At 38.0% G+C, this 26,432-nt stretch overlaps 1 protein-coding gene across 4 annotated transcripts in view; it reads right to left on the bottom strand.

Moving 5' to 3' along the window:
* Nucleotides 1-26,432, bottom strand: part of COL12A1 (collagen type XII alpha 1 chain) — a 115,137-nt gene that overhangs the window by 68,170 nt on the left and 20,535 nt on the right. For 3 of the 4 annotated variants that reach the window (XM_059889593.1, XM_059889594.1, NM_001206497.2), the window contains 10 exon segments: nt 24,597-24,869; nt 22,256-22,528; nt 12,855-13,127; nt 6,626-6,892; nt 5,985-6,177; nt 4,558-4,679; nt 2,694-2,843; nt 2,493-2,612; nt 2,231-2,395; nt 1,502-1,648 (listed from right to left, as the gene is read on the bottom strand). In XM_059889593.1, coding sequence (XP_059745576.1) covers nt 1,502-1,648; nt 2,231-2,395; nt 2,493-2,612; nt 2,694-2,843; nt 4,558-4,679; nt 5,985-6,177; nt 6,626-6,892; nt 12,855-13,127; nt 22,256-22,528; nt 24,597-24,869 — 1,983 coding nt within the window. 4 annotated transcript variants of the gene reach the window in all.

The raw sequence follows: 26,432 nt of genomic DNA on the forward strand, positions 1-26,432 counted from the left end.
CTTAGTATCCTAACCTTTATTGTACTGGGGTCATAATCAAGCCTACAAAATTATCAAGCAATTTTACTGTCTGGGAAACTAAATGAATGCAACTATTACATAGCTGATGTAAAAAAAATAAAGTAAAACAGATAAAAGATGTTTTCATCCCCACTCAAAGTTCTCTCCAACTAAATAAAACTACAACTCTCTCAGCTAATCCAAAGCCAGACGCCTACAAATTCTGGCTTCCTGGCTGCTCTATTTCTCCTGGGAAAAGGTCACTCTATTGTTCAAAATCCAAAAAGAAAATCTGCAAAATTTTGAAGAGAGAAATTCAAGAAGGAACATTCAAATAAATGTATCCTTAGTATCCAAAGCACGTGAACCATTTCTACCACTTTGTTAAACTCATTCCAACTTTCCAAAACCAGAGTAAATTAATGAAAGACAATCTTTACCAGAATCTACACTTACTTAAAAGAAATTTTTCTCATACAATAAGAACCATCATTTTATCATTAATTTTCAAAATACCTTCAATTTAGTATTTACCATGGTTTGTCCTACAATTTACACAGGTAGTAATTATTTTATACCACTTACCACTACAAATTCACTTCTATAATTTTATTTCTAAATCTTCATTCCTTATCAATAGCTACCTTTTTTCAAGGACCTCTCAAAACATCTTTACCCATCTGACTTTGAGTAAGTAACTGTATTTCTCTAAATCTATTTCTTCAGTGGTAAAGAGAGATGATACCCTTTCTAAAAATCCACACTCTAACACTGTAACTTGTCTTTATGTTTAGAAGTTACAAGTGCAAAGTATCAAATGTGATCATCTCTGGTTGGGGCATTTAATAGTAACTTAGTAGTGATATGGAGTGAGGATGGTTTACCAGAGAAAAATATACACCAGGAGAGAAAGCACCTCTTTATTCCCTAATCTCACTTGTGTATGTGTCTGTGTGTGTGGTGCACACGTGTGCAGTCGCTCCATCATGTCCAAGTCTTTGCAACCACATGGACCATAGCCCACCAGGCTCCTCTGTTCAAGGGATTATCCCAGCAAGAATACTAGAGTGGGTTGCCACTTCCTTCTCCAGGGGATCTTCCTGACCCAGGGATCAAAACTGCATCTCCTTTATTGGCAGGAGGATTCTTTACCACTGAGCCACCTAGGAAGCATGTGTTTGATACAGGCACATTTAAACTAAATGTATCCCCAAATAAACTAGAAGTCATTTACAGTTTGATGCCATCAGAGAAAACCCAAGGACTAAATCAATGATTCTCAACTGGGGGCAGTGTTCTCCCCAGCAGACGTTCAGCACATTCTGAAGGTATTTTTAGTTGTCATAACTCAGGGGATACTACTGGTATCCGGTGGGCAGTGTTCAGGGATGCTGCTAAACATCTCACAATGCACAAAGTAATCCACTCCCTCCATTCTACAAAGAATTAAATGGACCAAAATACCAACAGTTCTGAGGGTAAGAACCTGGGCTAACCTTACCTGGACCTTTGACACTGTTACACAAGTTGTTGGTGAGGTCATCCACGATCCTAGAAAGTGAATCAAAATCCGCCACGTTGTACGCGTGGATATCATCAGGATCTGTTGCAATCATCTTTAACTCAACTTCATCAGCATTTTTAATACCTTGGGGAAAATGGATATACACAAATTAAAAGCATGTCTCAGAAAAAAATTCATGGAACAAAGCAAATATTTCATAGGCTACCCTTATACATTCCGTGTTAACTAGAATGTATATAAGATTTTCCCCAACAATAAAATGATTACATAAATTAAATAGAAACAAAAATAATACAAACTGAAGGTTATTTTGTTTGGCTTCTTCTCAATGCTTCTAGCACCAATTCCCCACCAAAAAGAGTTTGTTTAGTGTTTTTTTTCTGGAAAGTATTATAAAATAGTGGATATCAAAAACAAACATGATGCTGTGGAAAACCAAACAGGAATTTTCCTGAATCCTATTAATAGTACAGTTGTCCTCTTGATTTATTACTCTCTTCCAAGAAGCCATGTAATTTTGTCCCATTGTAAGGAGAAAAGAAGAAAATAGATGAACTTCCTGGCACATTATTTTAATAAATCATGTGATCGGGAAAGTGTGTTTCTGTATTTTTCATGCTTCAGAAAATATTTTTAACTACAAAATTATCCTTGGCAAAAATATTTGTCACCCGTGGAGGCACGGCTATTCTCATCCATACTTACCAATGGCAAACAGTTCCACGCCTTCATCCTTGAGTTTTTTGGAAGGTGCCTCAACATCATCCTGGGATTTTCCATCAGTGATAAGAACACCGATTTTTCGAGCTCGAGGTCTCATGCCAGCTTGGGTCTTGAAGCTCTGCTGGCGAATGAAATTCAAGGCCATCCCTAGTGGGATTGTTAAAAGAGAATCAGCCACATCATTATTCAGCCACGAGCTCGGACAAAAGCGAGAGCCGACAGCGCCCTGAACCATCTGGCTCACCTGTGAGGGTGTTGCCTCCTTTGTAAGGCAGGTTCGCCACGGCCTGCAGCAAGCTCTTCTTGTCTTTGTGAGCATTTAGCTGCCACTCTGTTCTGGGGTCCCCACTATACTGCGCGAGGGCTGAAAGGACACCACTGGTATTAGCATATGTAAGCGAACCTGATGAAGACATCTGAATGCCGTCAATGTTGTGAGACCTACCAATCTGTACTCTTTTGGGGCCAATCTCAAAGACTTCCACAATACGAGAAATGAAGCTCCTGACGGTTCTAAAGTTCGCCCGGCCGATGCTCCACGATCCATCCACCAGCAGCACGATGTCTGCTTCAGCCCGGGTGAGACACTCCATCCCTGACGCAGCAATCACGAGACAGCATGGAGTCAGGGGGACATTCTTTGTCACGTTACTTCCCAGCGCACTCTTCTGCCACCCCCGGGGGCCAGGGTCACCTAACAATCTCAGTTCTGTGGCTCAGTGAGGTGATTGGGAGTTCAAGACTTTGAAAACACGTCCATATGACTTAGAGCTTCAAATAAGAATCACAGGAACTATCCATCCCTCTAATAACCATTTCAGTGGAAAATCTTTCCTTCATCTTTGACTATATTTATGGCCACAATCATAGAACATGGAGACTTAAACTGCCATTATAAATTTGAATAGGCTCACAAACCCAAACACTGAAATATAGAAGAGGGAATGTACAGCCTTCTGACTATAAGGAAATAATAATTTTAGTAAAACTTTGCATTTTCCTTAATTTTCAGTGGTCATTAGCAGACAAGTATGAGATGAACTTTAAAATGTGCAAGCCAGAAAAAGGTTCAGTGAGCCAAAAATATCTTTTGAATTAATGCAAACTCTCAGTAATACATACATTATTAAGGATTAGGCACAGAACTCTCAACCCTTCTGAAGTAAAAAATATATTGTTTAAAAATCTGATGGCTATTATTTAGTTTTAAATAACTTAATCATCTACTACATATAAGAATCAGGTAAATACAAATGGTGAAATCTGCACATTTAAAAAATCAAGAGAGAAGGAAGACAATCTAGAAAAAAGGATGCAAAGAAGTATACAAATCGAGAGCTACAGAGACCACAAGGACAAACACTGATACAAAGCTAGGGTGCTTTGGAAAGAGAGAATTATCCCAAATCCTCAGTGCACAAGCTACAAAATAAAAATATAAGTCAGTTAATATCATCATAAGAGAAAAAATAGAACATCAATGCAAAACAGCAAGAGTTGAGACTTTATTTTATCCACATCCATATTTTCAAATGCTTTCTTTTCCAAGAGCTTATGTTACCAGCTATGAATTTTTCAACTACTTGCCACGTTAGCATCTGATCTTTATATTATTAAAAAAAAAAACTGAGGCAAACTCAGTGATGCTCATTATACTACAAAGGCATCACTGGCATACTGGACGGGCCATCGGAGTGAGGATTCCCCAACGCCATCCATGCACCTATGTCTTTACAGGTCTGCTCCTGCTCTTCCAAGACCTACTCTTTATAAGCAAATGATGAAAATATTTAGAAGTAAACTCTACCCACCACCCTCACTGCTAAGAATGTTCAAATCTAGCTTCATGTGTATCAAAGCTGTAGTCGTGGCAGCAGCAGAAAGGCTAAGGGGTTTATGTTACCATTTTGCTTTCCAAGTCTTAGCTGCCCACCTATTAACGTATCAATAACCAAATACCACTTGCTCAGCCCAAATAAATCCTTTCTACAATTACTTTAGCGAAATAAAACTGCATTTGAATCATTAAAAAGAGAGAAATGTACATCATCTACCCATTGAAAAACTCAGCTTTAAACAATACAGTACTCTGTAACTAATGTAATGCTGACAAGAAAGCCTTAAAAAAAATGTTGGCAAAGTGTGCTTAGCTGGATGTCTGTAGAATTTTTTAAAGTATATATTACTGAAATAAATTTTAACATAAAATTTAATGGTTGATTTTCATGGTATAATTAATCTAACACTTTACATTTGAAAAAGTTGCGTGGTACTGACTTTTCTTAGGAGAATGCAATTCAATTTCTTACCAGAGGATAAAATTGGCATTACAGTTGTGTCAGAAAGAGTTGTCATTTCTTGTCCAACAAGTGGTGAACTTTCTCCTCCATCAAACATTCCAAAAACGTTTACTTTATAGGTGGTACCTGCCCTGAAATGTTAAAATATACAGTCTGTATGTATAATAGGCTCAAGTGGTAGCATTTTTTTTTGTTTTGTTATAAATACTCATCTTGATGTACAAACTTTCATTCAGAGGAAGTTATAACACATAATATTGCAAGAGAAGAAGAATAATTTCCATCACATTCCAGTTTAAGCTCACACTGTGAGGTATCGAGGGAAACTAGCATCCTAGAGAACACTGGGGGTTCAGGGCACCAGTTTCCACCTTGCCTTTCATCAAATGTAGAATTCCCACCTTCCCACTGAGCAAGTTAGGAAAGGGTCAAGCTCTCACTTTTACTACTGCTAAGTAATGGGCTTTAAGAAAACAATTTAAAATGTTGTACTTGCAAGGAAACATAAAGCCCTGGCACAGTGCCCAGCACATAGTGTGTGAAAGTTGCTCAGTCATGTCGGACTCTTTGTGACCCCATGGACAGCAGCCCCACCAGGCTCCTCTGTGTATGGGGTTCTCCAGGCAAGAGTACTCGAGTGGGTAGCCATTCCCTTCTCCAGAAGATCTTCCCCACCCAGGGATCGAATCTGGGTCTTCTGCATTGCAGGTGTATACTTTACCATTTGAGCCACCAGGGAAGCCCCCTGGCACATAGTAGGCTCAATCAATTTTATCCTCCCTATTCTGATAAAAATAAGTATTGTGCAAACAGATATCAGTGTTGTTGAATGAATAGTCAAAACAACTCAACTTTCCACCTGGCAATGAATGCAGAGCACTCTGTTTTTTTTCACTATAAAGGATGTAGGCTGCTGTTCAAACTCAAACCTCCTTCTTTTCCACTGCGGAGCCTACAGCAAGACCTTCCATCAGCCCCCACTTCCCCAAGCCTCTCAGCTGACCCCAAGCACAAAGGCCCACTCCCTCCCTCACTCCTGGGAGGGGATGTACGCAGGCATCTCTGGGTCAGCCCCTGGGCCTTTCCTGAAGCACAGGAACACCCACATTTCCATGGGGCTGGTTGGGGACAAGCTGCTCTTGGTGAAATGGTGCGATGTGGATGTCAGTTTTTTAAAAGAGGGGTGCTGTGGGAAAAAACACCATTCCTGATCTCTTAGTAACAAACATCATTAAAATCGTACACTTGTTCAGGCCTAAATTTGAACGTCTGAACCCAAATCTCAACTTCAGCCTCAACAAGAGTGAGAAAGCAACTTGGGCTGATTTTAAATACTCTGCCAGCGACAGACACATAAGTGTTCGTGTGTGGAAGGCCTACAAATTTACATCGGTTATGCAATCTGTTAACAAAAATGAAATAGAGTTCACTCCTACCTAAGTTCCTCTAGAACAACTGTGTTGTCATACGGTCCAACCACTAACTCCCCCAGTCTTCTGTCATCTCCCGTGGGATGAAACGTGACCTTGTAACCCTTGACCTCACCAGGTGCAGGCTCCCAAGTCACCCGGAAGCTTGACATGGTTGGATCAGATGTTTTGAGGTTTCTGGGTGATTTAAATCGAGAAGCTGTAGAGATAATAAACATTAAAATATTACCCAAAAGCCTAGGCTCTGGAGTTTTTTTATTAACCCCTACAATAATAAGTTGAATTCTAAATATCTAAGTGGCACACATGGCAATCACCACAAGCAAAACACTTCAAAATAAATATTTACTTTATGTTAAGTCAGAAAGCACAAACTATAATGCCCAATAAAAGTCAGAATATTAGAGTGTGAGCCAAGTGCGAGTGTAAATAGCACTCACAATTCAGATTAGAGTAACATTAATATGTAGGATCATTTTACAAGAAACTAGATTGGTAAAAATCATATGCTAATTAGGCATCTTATCCAACTATTATAACATAATTTATTACAGAGTTCATTTTCGATATTCACAAATGAAGCAGATATATTAAAATCCCCCATTAAAATATTACACTTTCCCCCCCAAATTATTATGATTTCATACCTGTTGTTCCTGATCCTTGCCTAAGCTTTCCTTCCCCTGTCTTGTAAACTGGGAGAACTGTGATGTCATACGTGGTCTGGGGCTGAAGTCGCTTTAACACGGTTGAGGTGACTGTGGGTGACACTTTGGCGACCATCTGCCTCCCACCCCCGCGGGGGCGATACATAACACGGTAGTTGACAACTTTCCCAGGTGCTGGTTTCCAGGTAACTCTCATTGTGTTTTCTGTTTCTTCATCCACTTTCAAGGTTTTTGAGTCTTCAGACACTGTGAGATGAAAAGAAGGTTACAATGTATATCATGCTGAAAGAACATGCTTATGTCCACCACCACAGTTATGTGAAAAGACACTAGATGTGGTTTCTTAAATACGTACACCCTTCCTTTACTTCGCATTGCGATCTCGCTTAAATTCAGGATGGCCTGTGAACCTAATCTCAGTGAGGTTACACAGTGAGATGTTTTCTTTTTATCTGGCTAGTAACTAAAAAATGGAAGTTCATATTGCAAGGATTTCCTATTTGCATTCCAGAGACTTTAGTAAAGAAAACATCCATTTCCGGAGATGAATTTTTAGAATTTTTATTATATTTCCATCTGTAAAGAATTCCTGTAGAAATTACAGTGTGCAGAATATGAAAAATCATAAATACAGGGTCAGAAATATTCCTTGACTCTTTTCAGAAAAAAAGTACAATGCATAAATGACTAGCCAGAGTGACTATAGTTAACACCACCCTTTGCGATTGCCATGAACACATAAGACGATCAAGGAACAGGAAATTCTGACACATAAAAGTATCTCTGGGGCTCTGGAGATAAACCAGTATACACTGGATGGTTTTAGAAAAAACTGTATGTAAAAAGGGTTTGATTAGTATACAACAAACTTTATTAAATTATATCTTATTATTATAACTATATCAGAAACTGGTCACCCAACATCCACAAATAGCCAATACAGTCCTCTTTTTATATATAATTAGAGCTTATAAGCAGGATCATTTCATTCAATTCAGTAATCTCAGCATTCAAAAATCATAAGCATCTTCTAAAAAGAGAGACAAAGCTGAAGGAAACACTGCAGACAATCTTTTTTGATTCTAAAGAAATTTTCATGTTCAAACAGGCAAGGACCACCTGAAAAAACTAAAAAAAAAAAAGCCTGGGAAAGCTTTAAAAAATACACACACACACACACACACAGAGACATAGCAGCATTTTTCAGACATGGGACATCAGGCAGCATAGGACCATGATCCCTGAGAGAAACAAATGAGAAGGAGCTTGATCATTGCCCTGACTTATTGCTAGGAGAGAGTTTCCAGCACCAGTACAGGAAGGGGGAACCCAGATGGAGCCTGGTGGTCTCCCTTAATTGAGGAGGTAGTTTTGTCAGTTCGGGGAGTCCAAGGCACTTAGAACTTGCAGAGAAAGTCCTGGGGATAGTGTGACGGAGAAAAAGCTCCAAAAATCTGCAAAAGGTCCTACTTAAGTGTTCAATCCAGTACTACTCTGTACATATGAATAAGTAAACTACTCAAAACCAAAGAACCACCTAGAAGGAGTAGAGAGAAAAAAGTTCTTAGAGTTCATGTGGGGCCAGAAATATTTCCCCTCTTCAGAATAGAAAATCTCAAAATTCTCTGAACATCATATAGAGTACTAAGGAGGAGTTACTGCCCCAGGACTGGTGTAAAAGAAGCCCTAAACTAAAGGTTTCTCTAGTCTAGTTTTAACACAATGTTAATGAAAGCTTCAAAAATATCAAACTGTTTCCAAGTGAGTTTACTACATCCCAGAACAAACCTTTAGAGGATATTTGTAAGAACATAAAAATATCTGATATCCAAAAAAGTAAAGTTCATAGTCTGGCTTCTAATAAACATTACCAGAAATGCAAATAAAGAAAAAAATAATAACCTGTATCATGGACTGAATGGTTGTGCCTCCCTATATTCATATGTTAATGCCTTAATCTCCAATGTGATAGTATTTGGACCTTTAGGAAGTAATTGGAGAAGGAAATGGCAACCCACTCAATTATTTCTTGCCTGGAGAATCCCATGGACAGAGGAGCCTGGAGCGCTAGAGTCGCAAAGAGTTGGACACAACTGAAGTGATTTAGCACGCAGGGAGGTAATTAGGATTAAATGAGATTCTACAGGTAAGGCCCTAATCTGATGGAACCGGAATCCTTATAAGAGGATGAGGAGACACCAGAGAGCTCATTTCCTCTCTCTCTCTCCCCTCCTTACCCTCAACATGTACAGACTGAGGAAAGGCTACCTGAGGACACAGAAAGAACATGGCCATCTGCAAACCAGGAAGAGAGCTCTCACCAGAAACCAAGTTCGGCAAGCAGAAATAGAACTGAAAATAACACATATGACAGAACTATTCAAAGGGAACATCAAAACAGAGATTATCAATATTATGATATGTACCATATTCCATATGTTAATGATGGTACAAGAAATATTAAGCATGTTAGGTAAACACATAGAATATATAACAAAGACTCAAACCAAACCTCTAGAAGTGAAAAATACAATGCCTGACACAAGAAATACACAGGGTGATACTAACATCAAATCAGAAACTGCAAAAAAAAAAATACTAGCAAACTTGATGACATGAGAATAAAAACTACCCAAATTGAAACATAATAAAAGAAAAAAGACTGAAAAACTGAAAAGCACAGAAGTGAGCTATGTGACAACTTCAACCAGTCTAACACATGCGGAACTAGAATACCTGAAGAAAGTGAGGAGTAATAAATAAAATATTTTAAGAAATAATGGCCTAAATATTTTCAAACCTTATAAAACTATAAACCCACAGATCCAACAACCTCAATAACCCTAAGCACAAGAAACATGAAAAAACCACATCCAGGCACATTATTAGCAAATTACTTAAAATCAGTATAATCTTGACAGCAGCCATATAAGCAAAAGATGCATTATGTATATAGGACAAAGTTAAGAATGACAAAACAGGTAAAGAAAATCAATATATGCTTATGAATTATGTCTCTGAAAGATGCAAATATAATTTCAACTAAGAGAATATTTTTTTAATTTTAGGCTAAGAAAGTAAGAGAATTCTTGGCCAATTCCATTACTTTCTGGAAAATTAAAATGTATTTAGTTAATCTCCAGTTCCCCGTTACTATTCTCTAGGTACGTGAACTATTAAAAGAAAAAAAATATATTTTTTCAAAAAAAATGTAAAGACCTTACATAGGATTTTTGAAAGAACATGAGAAAGAATAGTACACAGAACAATCTGTCACAAGTATTGAGTAAATCCATGTGTGCCTAACACTTTTCTAGAAAAAGTTCTGCTAAAATATGTTTACTGACCTCTTGTTTCCATCTCTTCAACTCTTGTTCAGTAGAACAAGACATTTCTTCCTTACACAAAATTCTCAAACCCATTTCATACCACTTAGAATTGAGACAAATAGACAGTTAAATATTATGAGTGTTGGTCTAAAATGAAGCCTATGTCCCCCAAAAGTGGGATCACAAACTTGAAAATATTCCCAAATTTAAATATGTTAATAACTTTCAAATACTGTACTTCATACTTTGAAGTGCTTCAAGGATCTCAATTGTTTTCCTGCTTTATAATTAACTCTTGAAAATAAAGGAACTGAAGTTAAATAAGGTATGACATATCTCATCCTGGCTTTAATGGGAAACTCTGGATTTTAAGGAGGAAAAAGAAATCCTTGTTGTCTTCCCATAAGAAAAAGGCAAGATTTGTCACTCCATTCATTGATAGGCCACATGCTATAAAATGCTGTAACACTCCCATTCTAAGTTCTTTTCAAGTTTTAGTGCCTTTCACAAGATGCTCTCCAATCTCACTGTACCTTGGCTAAACTAGCTGCCATAATTGAAGGGCCGGTAGAGTTTCCCACCTGCTGGCTTTTTAGCCACAATTCATGGTTGTCAGTGTATCGACAGTCTGCATACCATGTCTCTGAACGTCAGGTGAAAGCAGAAAATATTTCCAAAATGTCCCCCTTGGAAGTTTATAAGATACTCTAAGAGCATGGCCCAGTTATACACACAATTTTTGGACCTGTCCACCAGCCAAAGACACTACATGTGACTCGGATTTCTCAAAGCATTTTTGAAACTACCTTACTTTCCACAAAGAAAGCAAACTAAAACACAACAGCTAAGAATGGTAGCAGATGGCGGGTGGGGAGGGAGGCTCCAGAGGGAGGCGGTGTATATACACTTGTGGCTGATTCGTGTTGCTGTAAGGCAGAAACCAACACAACATTGTAAAGCAATTGTCCTCCAAATAAAAATTTTAAAAAATGGAAGCAGAACAAAGAAGGGTTCTTGTCTTTCATCTAATTTGCTGAGCAGTTTGAGCAGGTGACTTATGCCCTCTAGAAAATGTGCCTTTCATTCCTACCTACTCTGCTCATGGTTCAAAAGAGGCCTTTCCATTTACTAAGATTTAAACCAATCAATTAGCCAAGAAATACTGAAAATGTCTTAGATGCTCAGCTTTTAGAAAGTTTATTTAGAATTTCTACCAACATACTTGCTTTGAGCTAAAACATATCCCTTGTGGAGATTTTAAATCCCAAATAAATATCTGAGGATTCAATCTTTTCAGAAGAAGAAAGGATGGAGGAGAATTTTTGAAAAAGTTTCCCTCTAAATATGTATTTTTTGATAATTTCTCAGCCATGTGAATTTATCTTTATGCCTACAAATAAATTTAGCTAGATGTGTCATATGTGGCCTAAATTTACAACATAACTTGTCTTTACCAACAAATGAATAACTGCCAGAAATAGAGATGAATTTCTGCCAAGTTCTTAAGCTATGTCAGTCAATATATTCAGACACAGGATTTCATTCACTATCATGGAAACCAATCATGTCAATATCTGGGAAATATGCCTTTTCATGTATTTAAATCTCCTATAAGGAGTTTGATTTTTTTTTAATCTGTTAATTTTGACACAGACTTAAGCTCAGACATATCCAAATGAGTTTGCCAGTGATTAAAAAAAAAGAAAAGATGAATTCTACAGAGAACTCAGACCAAAAGATTTTAATTTAAGGACAACTTGAAATCAGGATACAGGACTTCACTACTGAAATTGCCCTTGGCGTTTTCCTCTCTCCTTTGGCAAAAATATCACCCAATATGTGGCCTTAATTTCACCCAATTCCTCCACTTCTTCCTAAAAAAAGAAATGCAAGAACACCCCCACTCTTTCCCCTTTTCCTAAATCCTCCCAAACAAAAAGAATAAACTTTTCTATAAATTCTTAGAAATGCCCATTTTTAATAAATTGCTTTTTAGGAAAGACAATTATGAAATACAGACACATTTCTCCCTAGCCACCTGATAATAAATGATGAGACGTCACTCAAAATTTTTCACAGAAAAGAATATTAATGAGATTAAGGTAAATTTTAGCCATCAGAAAACTGAGTAGACTTGAATTAGCCTCCCCAAACATAGTAAAAATAATTTAGGATTAGTCCTGGTTGTACAACATACATTGTCTCAACAGCTGCATTATACATCAGTCTTCTCTAAGTGGCTAGGGCGCTATGCTTTGCCCACTGTTATTTTATTTAATGCTCAAATCTGACGCTGCATTCTACATATTAGGAAACTGAAGCTCAAAGAAGTTTCAAGAACTTGCCCGAGGCCATGTAGTTATAAATGTCCCTGAATTCTCTCTGTTTCCATAGCTTCCTGTCTCTTTACTAGTTGAGTCTCTCATCTAGTTGATCTTTCCACCAGAAAAAAAGAAGCGAGAGAGAGAGAGAGAAACACAGTTCATCCTTGAACAACGAAGGTTTGAACTTTGAAGGTCCAGTTGTACATGGATTTTTTTTTCACTATCAAATGCGGCAGGACTACATGATCCGAGGTTGGTTTTATCCTGGGATGCAGAGGAACCTCGGATAAGAATGGTTGCCTATAAATTATACGCAGATTAACCCCCACATTTTCAAGGGTAAACGGTGTAGGCAGTTGGTAGGGATTCAATATTTCAAAATCTGATACAAGTTTAGATACACAATGAACTTGATTTTAAAGCACATTCATTAAAGGTCATACGTTTTTAGTCCTCATCTGTCACATAAAGAAAAAAAATGCAAGAGGTTATCATGAGCTGATAGCTATTAGGTAGCACCAACACACTGGCAACCCCCCTCAGAGTGTTACCTACATTCAGTCATGGCTTCTCCACTCAAGGGTTCCCCTTCTCCACTACTGTAAGTTGCAAATATGGAAACTCTGTACTTGGTCTCTGGCTGCAGGTTTTCTATCACAGTATGAATTACATCTGCAGGAAGACTCTTTTCTCCAGTCTCTATATCATCATAAAGTGATTGCCAGGAGACCCTGTAACCGCGAACCATTCCTGGAGCTGACGTCCAATAAGCCCCAATCGATGTGTCCGTGATATCTTTAGTAATCAAATCTCCAGGTGAACCGCGCTCTAGAAAAGAAATGAAAGGGGGATCACTCTTTAATGTCTATTAGATATGTAAATACTCCCTCATCCTGGCAGACACCCTGACTTGTTGGACTCAATTTGTCTAACTTACCCATTTCTTCTTTCTGAGCTGTCTGTCCTGTTCTGTCAGGGGAACAGAAGATGGGATTAAACCGAATAATTATGCCTGATTCCTGCTTATCACCCTTGCCCCCATATGTCCAGTCAGATTAAAATGTCCTTCAGAACAAGAATGACATTCAAATACATAGAAGTAAATGCCTAAAGAAATTTTCAAAGAGGGAAAAAAGCATCTAAATCCCCCAATTTTACTCAGTTCTCTTCATCGATTGTTCACAAAGATCTTTATTTCTTCACCATCATCTTTCCCTCTCTTATCTTCTTTAAGTAAGCTCCGTTTCAATGTACCACTTCCAGTTACTTCAACAATCTTATATCACTTGCAAATCTTAATTTCAACAGTCTTTTTTTCACAGTCTATTTTCAACTATTTGTTCAAACAGCTAAAAATCCAGAAATGCAAAATTTCAATTATAGCTTAACCCTAAGGAAAATAAAAACCAACAATTCTTCTGGAAAACCTAAAAACGATTAGTCATCAAAATAAAACACACCACTTGCTCTAACTGATCAAAAATGTCTGCTACTAAATTTTGGCTCTCCCATTCAAAATAAAAATACAACTCAAGTGGAAAAAATATGGAAACCCTGACTTAATAGGAGGCACAGATGTCTACCAATAAAACCCTAACTTTCCATAATTTAAATGTAAGATAAATATACAAGTCATTTTATACTGGCTACCTTTACTAGGGTTTATGCCACAGTATGACATAAATATAAAACTATCTGCCTCTCCAGCATACATTTTACCAGTAATTATTGTGTATTCAAGAAAATGATATACAGTGCTGCTACAAGAATGCTGAAGGCTGCTATTCTACTTGAATCAAAGAGTAAAAATGAGTATCTTAAAAATACTCATAATTATTTAAATTTCAAGTACATAAAGATAACAATAAATGGTGGACAAAACCCTATCATATATGTCAGATTACAGAGGAAAAAATAAAATGGAAGCTGGGCATACTACCAGACCCCAAGACCAAATGGAAAATTTTAACTCTATTATAAATAAGTTTAACTGCTGACAGGACATCTCATCTCTGGAGGGAAATTAGTTACATATTTCACTGCAACCAAGAATATTTATTTTCAAGAACATACTGACTTCTTTCCCTCAGTTCCTGAGGCTCATCTTCATTTGAAGGTCTTTAATTGTATTCCTACTAAGGTCACACATCTTTGTATCTTCTCTACTTACAGGAATTAAACAAACTGTTTCTTTGGTTAGGTTGGGCTGAGTTGGTTGGGTTTGACTTGCCTGTTGTTTTTTCACTTTTTATTTTGTTTTGATGGTTGGTATTCCAACTACTCGTCTCTAAGTTTTAAATACGCAGCATGTTTCATTTGCTTAATATATACTACATCTTTTTTTCATATGTACTTCTTCTCTTAAATTTCCCAGGCTGCAATTAGCAACAGCTTTTGTGAAATAATACTTAAAAGTACTTGAAAGGGATTCAGAATTTAAATAAGCTTAAAAGCCACATTAAGAACATTCTCCAAAAGTAATCTTCCAAATTAACACTGGAGAGATTTACAAATAATAATTTCAGTTTCTACTTTTCCCAAAGATTGCGCTTCTCAGCCTATTTTTCTGCCTACTTTCTATAGTTCTGAATTTGTGACATTGTTTATTTCCATGGCAACAGACATCAATCTCACAAACACAGGCTAATGATTTCACTGTGAGAAAATAATAGGAAGGAAATTTGTGGTTGAAGCAAAAATACATTCACAAAGATATTTCTGAGCTACACACAAAAGGAACTCATTAGATATGTATTCCCATGGATTTTAATCAACTACATTAACACTCTCAAGATGTGGAAAGCTAGAACAAAATATTAATAAAATTGTAATGAAGACCTCTGTAGAACTGTTCAATGTCCTGGAAAGAATCTGTAAAAACACTTTTTAAGATCCAAATATGATACGGGAGTTCCCATTAATGGCATGACAGTACTAATTCAAGTGAACATTAATTATATTCTCAATCACAGAAAAAAAAAGGTCCTCAAAAAAATGATAGTTTCTGCCTAACACAGAAAGGCATTACTTGTAGGTACTGGCGCTTCAACATTCCATGTTTGTGACAAAGAAATGTGAAATCCAAAGACAGAAAAGAGACACCTCAAACCAGAGGCCAAGATTGAAAATATAAACTGCTTCAGTGGGTTTCTTGTATGTCAGTCAGTTTGATAATAATAATCCTAAATATAAGGAGATCCAACCAGTCCATCCTAAAGGAAATCAGTCCTGAATATTCATTGGAAGGACTGATGCTGAAGCTGAAACTCCAATACTTTGGCCACCTGATGCGAAGAACTGACACATCTGAAAAGACCCTGATGCTGGGAAAGATTAAAGGCAGGACGAGAAGGGGACAACAAGAGGATGAGATGGTTGGATGGCATCACCAACTCAATGGACATGAGTTTGAGTAAGCTCTGGGAGTTGGTGATGGACAGGGAAGCCTGGCATGCTGCAGTCCATGGGGTCGCAAAGAGTCGGACATGACTGAGTGACTGAACTGAACCGAACTGAAATATTAAGTGTACGCTGTTGTCAAACACATTGAAACGCCTTTTTTCTCCAAAAAGTAGGAGGGTTGGGTTTTCAAGCTGTTGCATTACATCCAAGAATCTTGAGACTATGATGTTCTCGTGATAAGTATATTTTATCAGACCTATAACCCTTGAAGTTTTTAAAAATGGAATCTTGGCTTGGTCAAATGTTAAGTTACCAAAAAAAGCAGTTGAATTGCACCCTGTGATGTAACTGGCAGTCTGCCAAGGGGCCACGCTGGCCTGGGGACTAGGTGTGCAACAGGATGAGCATGCCCCTACCTCCTGGAGCCCTGGGACCCTCAGGAGTAAAACCTGGACTGGACCCAGTCAGATACAGGAATCACCTGGAGGGCTAAAGACCCGGCCATCCCAGATCAATTACACTGGAGTGTCTGAAGATGTGCCTGAGCCCTGACGCTTTCTAAAAATTGTTTCGGCCTCCTCTGTGATACTGATTCCTCCACGATTCTGGCTTCTTTTCTCACTTAGGGGACATTTATTTATTTGGAAGCTGTGTTTGGTCCATGTGGGAGGGAACCCTCACCCTTGCTTTCATTCAGAAATGAGAGGCAGGTGTGGTGAAGTAAAACCCCATGGGGTGAAAGCAAAATTGGTCAAACCTGGCGGAAATGGGGACGCTGGGTAGCATGGTGTGATGGTTTCTCTATATCACACGGGTCTATGGCCACACACAAGTCACCCTTTCGGTAGTAGTGGCGTGAGCCCAAGGCTGATCCACAGAGAACCGAGAAGTTCTCATCACATCCTTTCCATCCCATTACATGAGTGGGATGTTCCCCATTCTCTCTTCCCCTCCATCCTGTGTCAAAAAGGAAATGGCTTTTCAATGTTTCTTCAAGCACTGATCACATTTTCCTGTGAATGAGATTCCACTCTAGTGTTACCCAGCCAGCCACTTGCTTTAGTTTAATATATTGAATTGCAGGTTTTCTCAAACTACAGAAGTTCAGACATCAGTAGCTACTGAAAGAGATTATTTGGCTTGGACTGCTTTTGGGACAGAGTCAATTTCTAATATACCTGGGAAGGAAGAGGAAAGAGAGAGGAACAAGAAAGAAATATAAGAAATATAGAGCCTCTATCCAGCAAAGGTTAGTATTAGTCACTCAGTATGTCCGACTCTCCGTGACCCATGGACAGTAGCCCACCAGGCTCCTCTGTCCGTGGATACTCCAGGCCAGAATACTGGAGTGGGTTGCCATTCCCATCTCCAGAAGATCTTCCAGACCCAGGGATCAGACCTGGGTCTCCTGCATGCAGGAGGATTCTACACTGTTTGAGGTAACAGGAAAGACCACAAAGGTCACTGTTCTTCAAAAGACAAAGCCAAAGAAACAGTGGCATGCACAGAAACCAATTCCAACAGACTTCTTGCCACTTTGTCTCAACCCGTCCCTAAATATGGACCCACTTCTGCTCTAGCAAAGGCTCCCCCATCTTGAGCTCCTCCTCTCTGTCTGCCTGCAAGACTCACAAATGCATGTTTTAAGATGTTTGGGCTTGTCCACGTTTTTCACCTAAGTGACATGGTTTTCAATAATATATAATCTCACAGTACTTGTTTTCTGCCATTTTGAACCACATGCCTGTACTTTGCATGTTACTTTTACCTCTGGGAACGGAATTGCTGGCAATCATTTCAAACAAGTCATACCATCATCTTCTGTAACGATATACGCCTTCATCTCTATTCCTCTGAATCCCTCTCAATAGTTTTCCCTTCTACCGTGCTCTCTCCAGTATAGTACTAGGGCAAGTGTAAGAAATAACAAAGCTTTTCTGTCATAAATTTAAACAAACAAAATTCATCAGTTTTTGAAATTTTGATGCTCAGTATTTCTGATCGGATTACAAAGCATAGTCACATATATTAAAAGGCAGCATCGCTGGTGCCTGCATGCATGCATCCCTGTGCTGCTGCTGAGGCAAGTGATTAGACAGGTGCATTTCTCATGATCTGAAGATCCACACGGGGTTGATTCTACTTTTTCCACATATGAGGCCAAAGAACTGAGGCCTCATTTAAGTAACTTTCCTACATTTCCTTAGCCCTTTTCCATTTGCTTTCTGAAAAGCAGATCATCATCCAATTCAAATACAATTATAACACAAATTAGCCAGTGATAACTGAAAAATTAATCATTAAGAAATGAAACTCTATTTTCATCTTACAGATTGTTCTAGCCAGCTTTCATTGAGTTTCACATACCACTTTCAAAAATAGAAATTAAATTGAAAATGTAATGTACCCCCCTTCTAAATCAATTTGTCTTTTCCGATAGAGCTCAACTCAAAGTCATCCAACTTTCCACAGCACAATAAGGAAGACCTGCTCTGGATAATGTTCATGTGGAAACACACTTGATTTACAAGCAACGACTTGAAATCACCATTCCAAAGGACAAAGTTCACTATTGATCAGTTAACTTACTTTAAGTAACACATAGTTCTTAAAAAGCAAATTGCCCTTCAACCTCAAAGCCTGGATTAGATTTCTTCCATAATTGTCACCTCTCCAACATAGTTTAGATTTTTCTCTGATAAGCCATCAATTTGTGGGAAAGATATTACTGTTTGGTGATTGGACTAAAGTTCCCTGGAAACATCAGAATTGTTATACACAGAATGAATGATTTTTTGAATTATGAGACAGCAGTAAATCTAGGAAAACACAGAGGCCTTATTTATTCCATCTTGGAGGCACCCCATGTTACTCAACATCTTGCAGAAGAATTCCTGTGATGTGCTAAAAACCTCATGGTAACCAAATGTCAGCTGAGTTAGCATGGTTTGATGTATAGGAAGCCTTTCATGTTTAGGACACCAGAGGGTTGCTACAGCAACTGAAACAAAAGAAATTCTGAAAAATCATCTTTTCCACAGCCAACAAACACATTCAAAAATAAAAGAACTGTATTATTCCAACGCTGAAATTTGCATTCATTTGCAGTAAATCTCTGAATTAAAGTGGGAATTATTCATTTCTTAGTTTAAAAGAGCAGGTTTCCCTCTGTAAACACTAGCAGTGACAACTAAGAATTCTTTCAAGATTTGAAGTTCATTTACATGTACAGCAGTGTTTTAGTAATTACATTAAATCTTCTTTAACAACAACAGGAGAAAAAAACAATGTAAATCAAACCTAATAGCTTGTGCTCAGATTCCTCTGAAGTTTGGATCTGAAATAGTAATAAACTCTGCCTTTGTGATTCTATTTCATACAGTACTAGGGCCAACCATGAACCTCCCCAACGCCAATGCTAATAAATCTCTCTTCCAGGGACGGGGGAATTTTCTGATCATTGGCTGCATTTCAAGAAAGCACTAGGAAACAGATTCAAGTTAGGGACAGTTATAGCCCATGCTAAATATTTTTTTAATTCTTTTTTAATTGAATAGAATGCACTTCAGTCAATCTATAAAATTTTCAAGCCACAGAATGCCCTCGCTGGCTGAGCCATGCGTCTGGATGGAAGAAACATTCCTTCAAGGTCTGCTCTAACCACCTCCTCTCCCAAGAGAAAAACAGATTAGAAAAACAGCAACCCTCAAGAGCAGTTGGCTGGCTGTGTTTCTGGGCTTTCCATTCTCTGCATTTACCATCATATCCTATTCCTGTATATGGTATGTGGATTTGGCTGAGTTAATATAATAAAATGAAATGGAATAACCATGAGCAAAAAATATCTATTATTTTAATTTAGTCACAACTATGCTTTCACATATTTGATAAGTTTACCACACATCATGCAGTAAGATAAATATGTTAACAAAATCAGGCTGGCAGCATTTTCTCTAATCCTTCACTAAAGTGAAAAGCTTTGGTGTCAATGGGAAAAAAATCTACTATTACAATCTAGTTATGAATTAACTATATTTTTAAAGTGAAGTTGCAAATCATCTAGCTTTCCTCCATCTCAGGGAATGGGAAATAGTAATTTTTTGATTTATTTTACTATCTGTGTATCTCCCTTGGAGATTATTTCTGACCAGATATATGGGTGTGCACACTAACACACACATTCAAATTTGTAGATTTTCTATACCACCTGTGCAAAGCCATAAAATTATAAAGAATTTAGCTACACACTTGGCCTAGAAAAGTCATTACCCAATAGAATGTTTGCTGTGATGTTAAAATGTGAATTTTATTTTCTAAAAATTGACAATATATTATTCTTAGTAAAAATGCATTAATCTTTAGAGGCAACATTTTGACAAAGTGTAAGTATATTTATAAAGTAAGAAATGCAAAAGAATATCAGAAGTTTAAAAAGTATAAGCACAAGTAAAACTATTATTTCCAAGATATCCCTTATAAGGGAGAAATGTTTGCAAATATAAACAATCTACAACTATTATATAAAAACACAAACGCTCCAAAGCTGATCCGTTAAAAATCCTAGAGGAGCAATCTATGTTAAAAGCCTGTAGAAAGCACATGAGAAAGAGAACTTAAAGGTCAAAAAAAAAAAAGGGGACAAATTTCTCAGAAATTCTGAATGTTGCTCCAGGTATAAAGATCACATGCTTCCATTGTTTGGACTATGTCCCCCTAATTAAGGCAATTTCCATTTCCATCTCTTATTATTTTCAAAGTTTTAGAGTAACCATTCAACATCTTTGATATACTTACAAAAGCTGCATCTTTAGATATCAGTTCTAAACTGAATGTTGTTTCCCCTTGATGAATTTCATATATGTGGAGTATTTTCCAGATCCCAAAGCATTTCACTTAACACTCTACCATTTGATCTCCACAGTAAGTTTGGGAGGAAGGGGGAAAAACCCCTCTTTATAGATGGATAAACTGAGGTTCAGAGGGGTTAAGAGGTTATTTCAAAGTCACATGGTAGCCAAACCAGGACTCTTCAAATAATCAGTACTTTGCACACTGGGATTTAAACTTTCATTTAAACCCTCTTCTAATAATAAATTTCACAGAGTATTGGATTAAACCCTTAATCACTATTAGAGACAGAACTCTGATTAGACTGTTTTTGTCAATTAGGTTTTATTTCTTACCTAAGTCAAAGTTTTAATCAAAACTGCCTCTTGTAGATCTCATCCTTGTGAATTACAACATCTATCATCCTCCAAGCTCTTGGACCCACTAAATCCGATATGGATATTTGCCTAATATCACTATGATCTCACATGACAAAAGATACTTCAGATTTATTTTCTTCCTACAATTATTTTAAATAAGGCATAGAAAAGGAGGTGATAATAAAAGTAAACCCGACCTCCCACTTAGGCCCCAGCTATGGAACTGCATCATCATTTTAACCATCCACTGATACTGCTTTTCAAAACTACAATCCATTTTCATTGTAGTTAAGTTAAATTTGTGCTTTCTCTCTTGTACGACTTACTTTCCGGTTGTGGTGAGTCAAATCTAAGCTTCCATTACAGTTCAAAAGAGCCTAAGAAATATGAAGCCCTCTGACAATGAACTCTGGAGAACCAAGGAAACAGATCCAGTCTTGTTGATGGTTCTTACTAAGTACTGCATTAACTTTGAACTTCTAACACAGAACTGAATTTTAGAAGTCATTCAGAAAACAAACAGTAACTTGGTCTCTCATATTTATAAATGCTTGTAGGCATAGTCAGAGAAGACTCTTGAGGGTCCCTTGGACTGCAAGGAGATCCAATCAGTCTGTCCTAAAGGAAATCAGTCCTGAATATTCATTGGAAGGACTGATGCTGAAGCTGAAACTCCAATACTTTGGCCACCTGATGCGAAGAACTGACTCATTGGAAAAGACCCTAATGTCGGGAAAGATTAAAGGCAGGAGGAGAAGGGATGACAGAGGATGAGATGGTTGGATGGCATCACCGACTCAATGGACATGAGTTTGAGTAAACTCCGGGAGTTGGTGATGAACAGGGAGGCCTGGTGTGCTGTAGTCCCCGGGGTTGCAAAGAGTCGGAAATGACTGGGCGACTGAACTGATACTGATGTTGATAGGCACGGTGCAGGAGAAGAGGCTATTAGTCAGAGAAGGGATCCTTTCTGCTCCTGGGTGACAGACCAACTGCCTTATCTCAGGCACCCCAAACCCTCTTGCTCCATTAATGTTTCCCCCTGTCCACTCTGAGAGTCACACACCTATTCTCCATTTAACCAACCCATGGCACAACAGACACATTTCTACAGCCTTACTACACACTCAGCTCCCCAGTACACTGCTTCCCAATCAAATTTAATTTTTTGGTAGCCTACATCTCTGAATAAGAAGCAGTTTTATGACTACTTATTTTTTTAATACAAATTCCTTTTAAGAGAAAAGATGGCACACACTCAGATTTCATTCTCTGAAAACATTTTAAGCTTCCTAAGCGCAATCACAAGCAAGCTCAGAGATTTCTATAAAATATGACAGTAATTACCTTCAAGTGTTGTCCCTTCTCCAAAAAGGGCATCTCCAGCTCCAGAGGCGTACAAGGCTGTCACAGATAAGGCATACTGCGTCCCTTCGTTTAATCCTCTCAGGACAGTACTCGCTGTGTCTCCCTTCACAGTGACCTCTTGAGTGTCACCTCCTGCCACCGGTGTGTATGTGATGAGATACTGTTTCACCTTTCCTGGTGCCCTCGTCCAAGACAGTTTCATTGTTGATGTCGTAGGGTCAGAAACTCGTAAATCCCTTGGGTTCCCTCTAACTTCATTAAAGAAACAACAACATCAAAACTCATTATTTAGTAAAATGACTTAAAAACATTTTGCTGCTTTATATATATATAATCAATTGCCATGCCCTCCTCCAGGAGATCTTCCCCACCCAGAGATCAAACCCGCGTCTCTCACTTCTCCTGCACTGGCACGCGGGTTCCTTACAGTAGTGCCCCCTGGGAAGCCCATATCTATCCACCTATCTATGAGATAGATATGTAATCAAATTTACATCCTGGGTGAGATTATGACTATTGTAACTGCTGACTAGTCAACAGAGTTTAAGCATCTCTAAACCGGGCCCTATGTGTTAGCAGAAACAAAGCAAAAGCCATCCAATTTCTCTTCTGTACCGTAGTCACATAGGCTAAAGTCTTCCATGTTAGAATCTTTCATGTAAAAAAAAACTACAACATTTTCTCTAAAACTGGAACAAAGCACTATAAAATGTATATATGCTGATTAGTAACACAATGGAGATTTTTAACTCCTCTAAGAAACAGTCAATAAAAAGACTTTGTTGGAGGAAAGCTAAGAACATCTAAATGTGATGCCCATGAATTATGTTAATTGATAAAAATGATAAATGGTGCTGTCTCTAGAAAAATATACATGAGAGGAAACGAGCCTTGGTTCCACTCAGGAGCCACCCATCCCTTTGCAACTGTGATATTTGGCTTTTCATGTCTTTCCTGGTAACGGGGCCATGTGGTCTCTGAAGGGTCTCAAGGCTCCCAACTCTATCACTCTCCTCACCAGGCACACATCCCCCAGCTTTAACTCAGAAAAATAGAAGGATGAGGCATCACTGGGTCTTTTTTTTTTTTTTTTTTTTGGTGCCCAGTACAAAGATCCCTAGATCCCCAACTGGAAAGAATAAGGGTAGTGAGTTCTCCAGTGGAAGAAAAGAAGAGGGCAGGTGGAGAGGGTCTTTGCAGGAGAGACTAGCTAGGCTGCACCAGGAGTCATGAAGTGTCTGCAAGAGGGCAACAAACTCACATTCACTGCTTATTAGCAACATTCAGTTTCCTTAGCCTCAACATTTGTGCAATACTGGGATAATAACAGTAACAACTTCATAGGTCCTATGCAGGGATTAAATGAGATAATACATCAAAAGCTCTTTGCACAGAAGGCGAATAGGTGCTTAATGGTGGTGGTGGTTTAGTCTCTCAGTTGAGTCCAACTGTTGTTACCCGTGGACTGTAGCCCAGCAGGCTCCTTTGTCCATGGGATTTCCCAGGCAAGAATATTGGAGTGGGTTGCCATTTCCTGCTCCAAGTACTTAATAACTGCTCATTATTGCTGACATGGAATTATTATTATGTTTTTAAAACTTTAAAGACAAGGAATAAAATGAAAAATACATATGGCTTAATTTTTATTCATGAAATGATCCATTAAATAAATATTAATAACTTGCAACTAATATCAGAATCTATCCTGGAAGCCTAATCATTCCATTTAAATAAAAACAGGTGAGTATTTTTAAATCTTCCTGAAGAAATAACAGGTAATCTATCTCAATGGTGCATAATATGATTTTTAATCCCTAGTCATCCTTCAATTCACAATAGAATATTTAATAGTATTATATTAAAAGGATGTTTAGACCGTATCATACAACTCAGGTTCCTGCTGACACCAATAAATGAGGTCTGTGCTGTGCTTAGTTGCTCAGTGATGTCTAACTCTTTGCGACCACATGGGCTGTAGCCTGCCTGCCAGGCTCCTCTGTCCATGGGGATTCTTCAGGCAAGAATACTGGAGTGGGTTGCCATGCCCTCCTCCAGGGGATCTTCCCAACCCAGGGGTCAAACCCAGGTCTCCCGTGTTGCAGGCAGATTCTCTACCATCTGAGCTACCAGGAAAGCCCAATAAATGGGGTCACGAGTAAGTCAAATATTTGAATAAATCAAATCTAATAGGACTAGCATCTTAGATACTCCAATAATTGAGACAAAGTATCTCATGGCTTGTAGTGTCTGAATAGTTGTCCAAAGCGTCTCCTAGTCTAAGATTTCAGTTGTTACCAAATAATGAGCATATTTCTTCTACCTTCTTCAGTGGCTGCATTTCCAGTCAACGGAGACCCGGGTCCCGAGACATATTCAGGAATTACAGATACTTCATATTTTGTGTCTGGAGTCAGGTTCTCCAGCGTTCTCCTCCTCTGATTGGCTGGAGTGGTAACTTCTTTGCTTTCTCCACCAGCAACAGGTCTATAAGTAATTCGGTACCTTAAGACTCTCCCCGGAGCTTGAGTCCAGGTAATTTTAAAGCTATCCGTAGTCTCGTCTGTCACCTTTAGGTTTCGAGGTGCTCCTTTCACTAAAATTTAAAAAATAACAAGTTGACTGATTATATGTGAAGAATAAAAAGCTAGTTTTTTGATCACTAAGTTACAGCATTTCTCTAAGCAAATCCATGAGCATTTTTTGACAAACATCCTGGTTCCTGAACGCATTTGGCCAGATATTAACTACATTCTGAAATGGCAAACACACTACAATACCCAGAAAGAAACTGAGTACTGTCAACTGTTTAATCAAATAAAGAGGTATATAACAGTAAATTTTTAAATTCATAAACTCTATAAAATTGCAAATTAATATTGACATAAAATCAAAAATAAAGACAATCTGTTTCTTCAAGTACAAGTAACAAGGCTTTCACTCTTACTAGATCTTCTCAAAAAAGCAGGAAAGTAATGCCTAACACAGGAAAGTAATATGAGGTCTACCATATTCACCCACTTGAACTGTCTTATCCAATCAGTCACACTGTTAACTTTTTTATCTGCACAGTCGTTTGACTTGAGAATAATTAGACCACACATGTATTAAACCAAATACATTTGTAGGTACTTAATGAATACTCCTTGGTTTAGTCACTCAGTCATGTCCGACTCTTGCGACCCCATGGATGGTAGCCTGCCAGGCTCCTCTGTCCATGGGATTTTCCAGGCAAGAATACTGGAGTGGGTTACCATTTCCTTCCCCAGGGGATCTTCCCAACCCAGGAATCGAACCTGGGTCTCCTGCGTTGCAGGCAGATTCTTTACCGACTGAGCTATGAGGGAAGCATAATGAATACTAATAGCTGAATTTAAATCTTGAAGTTAAATTGCAATGTAATTTAAATGAAATGAAATTTTCATTATGTCTTAAATGAAATTTTCATTAAGTCCAAATGAGAACATCACTTGGTTTTGTGGTTTAATGACTTTTTTGTCTAAGAAGCGAAGTGTTCATATGGACAACATGGTCAGGAAAGATGAACTAAATCCACTAGGGTAAAACCACAATGCAGCATATCTGCATGTACCTCTCATGCAATTAGAAGTTTATCTAAATGTACAACATATCAATAGACCACTCCAGGGAGGAAAAGGAACTGCATATCTCAAGAAAAGAAAGCAAATTTTTGGCAGACCTATATCCATGATTCATTTAATATGGCAAGGAAAAAGGCTATATTAGTCCAAGCAAACAAAACTGATGGATCTGAATACTGGCTCTGAAATTTAATTAACGTGTAATTTTGAGTCTCAGCTTAGCCAAAGCAAAAACGTGACTATTTGTAGGGTTATTGAGGTGGTGAAATGAGATAATCCTTGGAAACAATTATCATAGTATCTGACACATAGCAGAAGCTTAACAACTGCTAGTTTAATACAGATATTAAATCAGACACTTCCTTATTGACAGAAGAAAGTTCAAATCTCAGATTTCACTACAAATAACAGAACTTGCAAGGCATTACCAAATTCTATTGTAGTAGCCCACTGAGGAAAAATTAGAGTGTATACAAATATAGTTGACTGTACTCAAAAACTCTTTAGATTTCAATTTCCTTCTTGAGACAAAGTTCCATCTCCACCCCAAAGTGCTG

The sequence above is a fragment of the Bos taurus genome, chromosome 9 (assembly GCF_002263795.3).
Source record: "Bos taurus isolate L1 Dominette 01449 registration number 42190680 breed Hereford chromosome 9, ARS-UCD2.0, whole genome shotgun sequence".
Classification (NCBI taxonomy): domain Eukaryota; kingdom Metazoa; phylum Chordata; class Mammalia; order Artiodactyla; family Bovidae; genus Bos; species Bos taurus.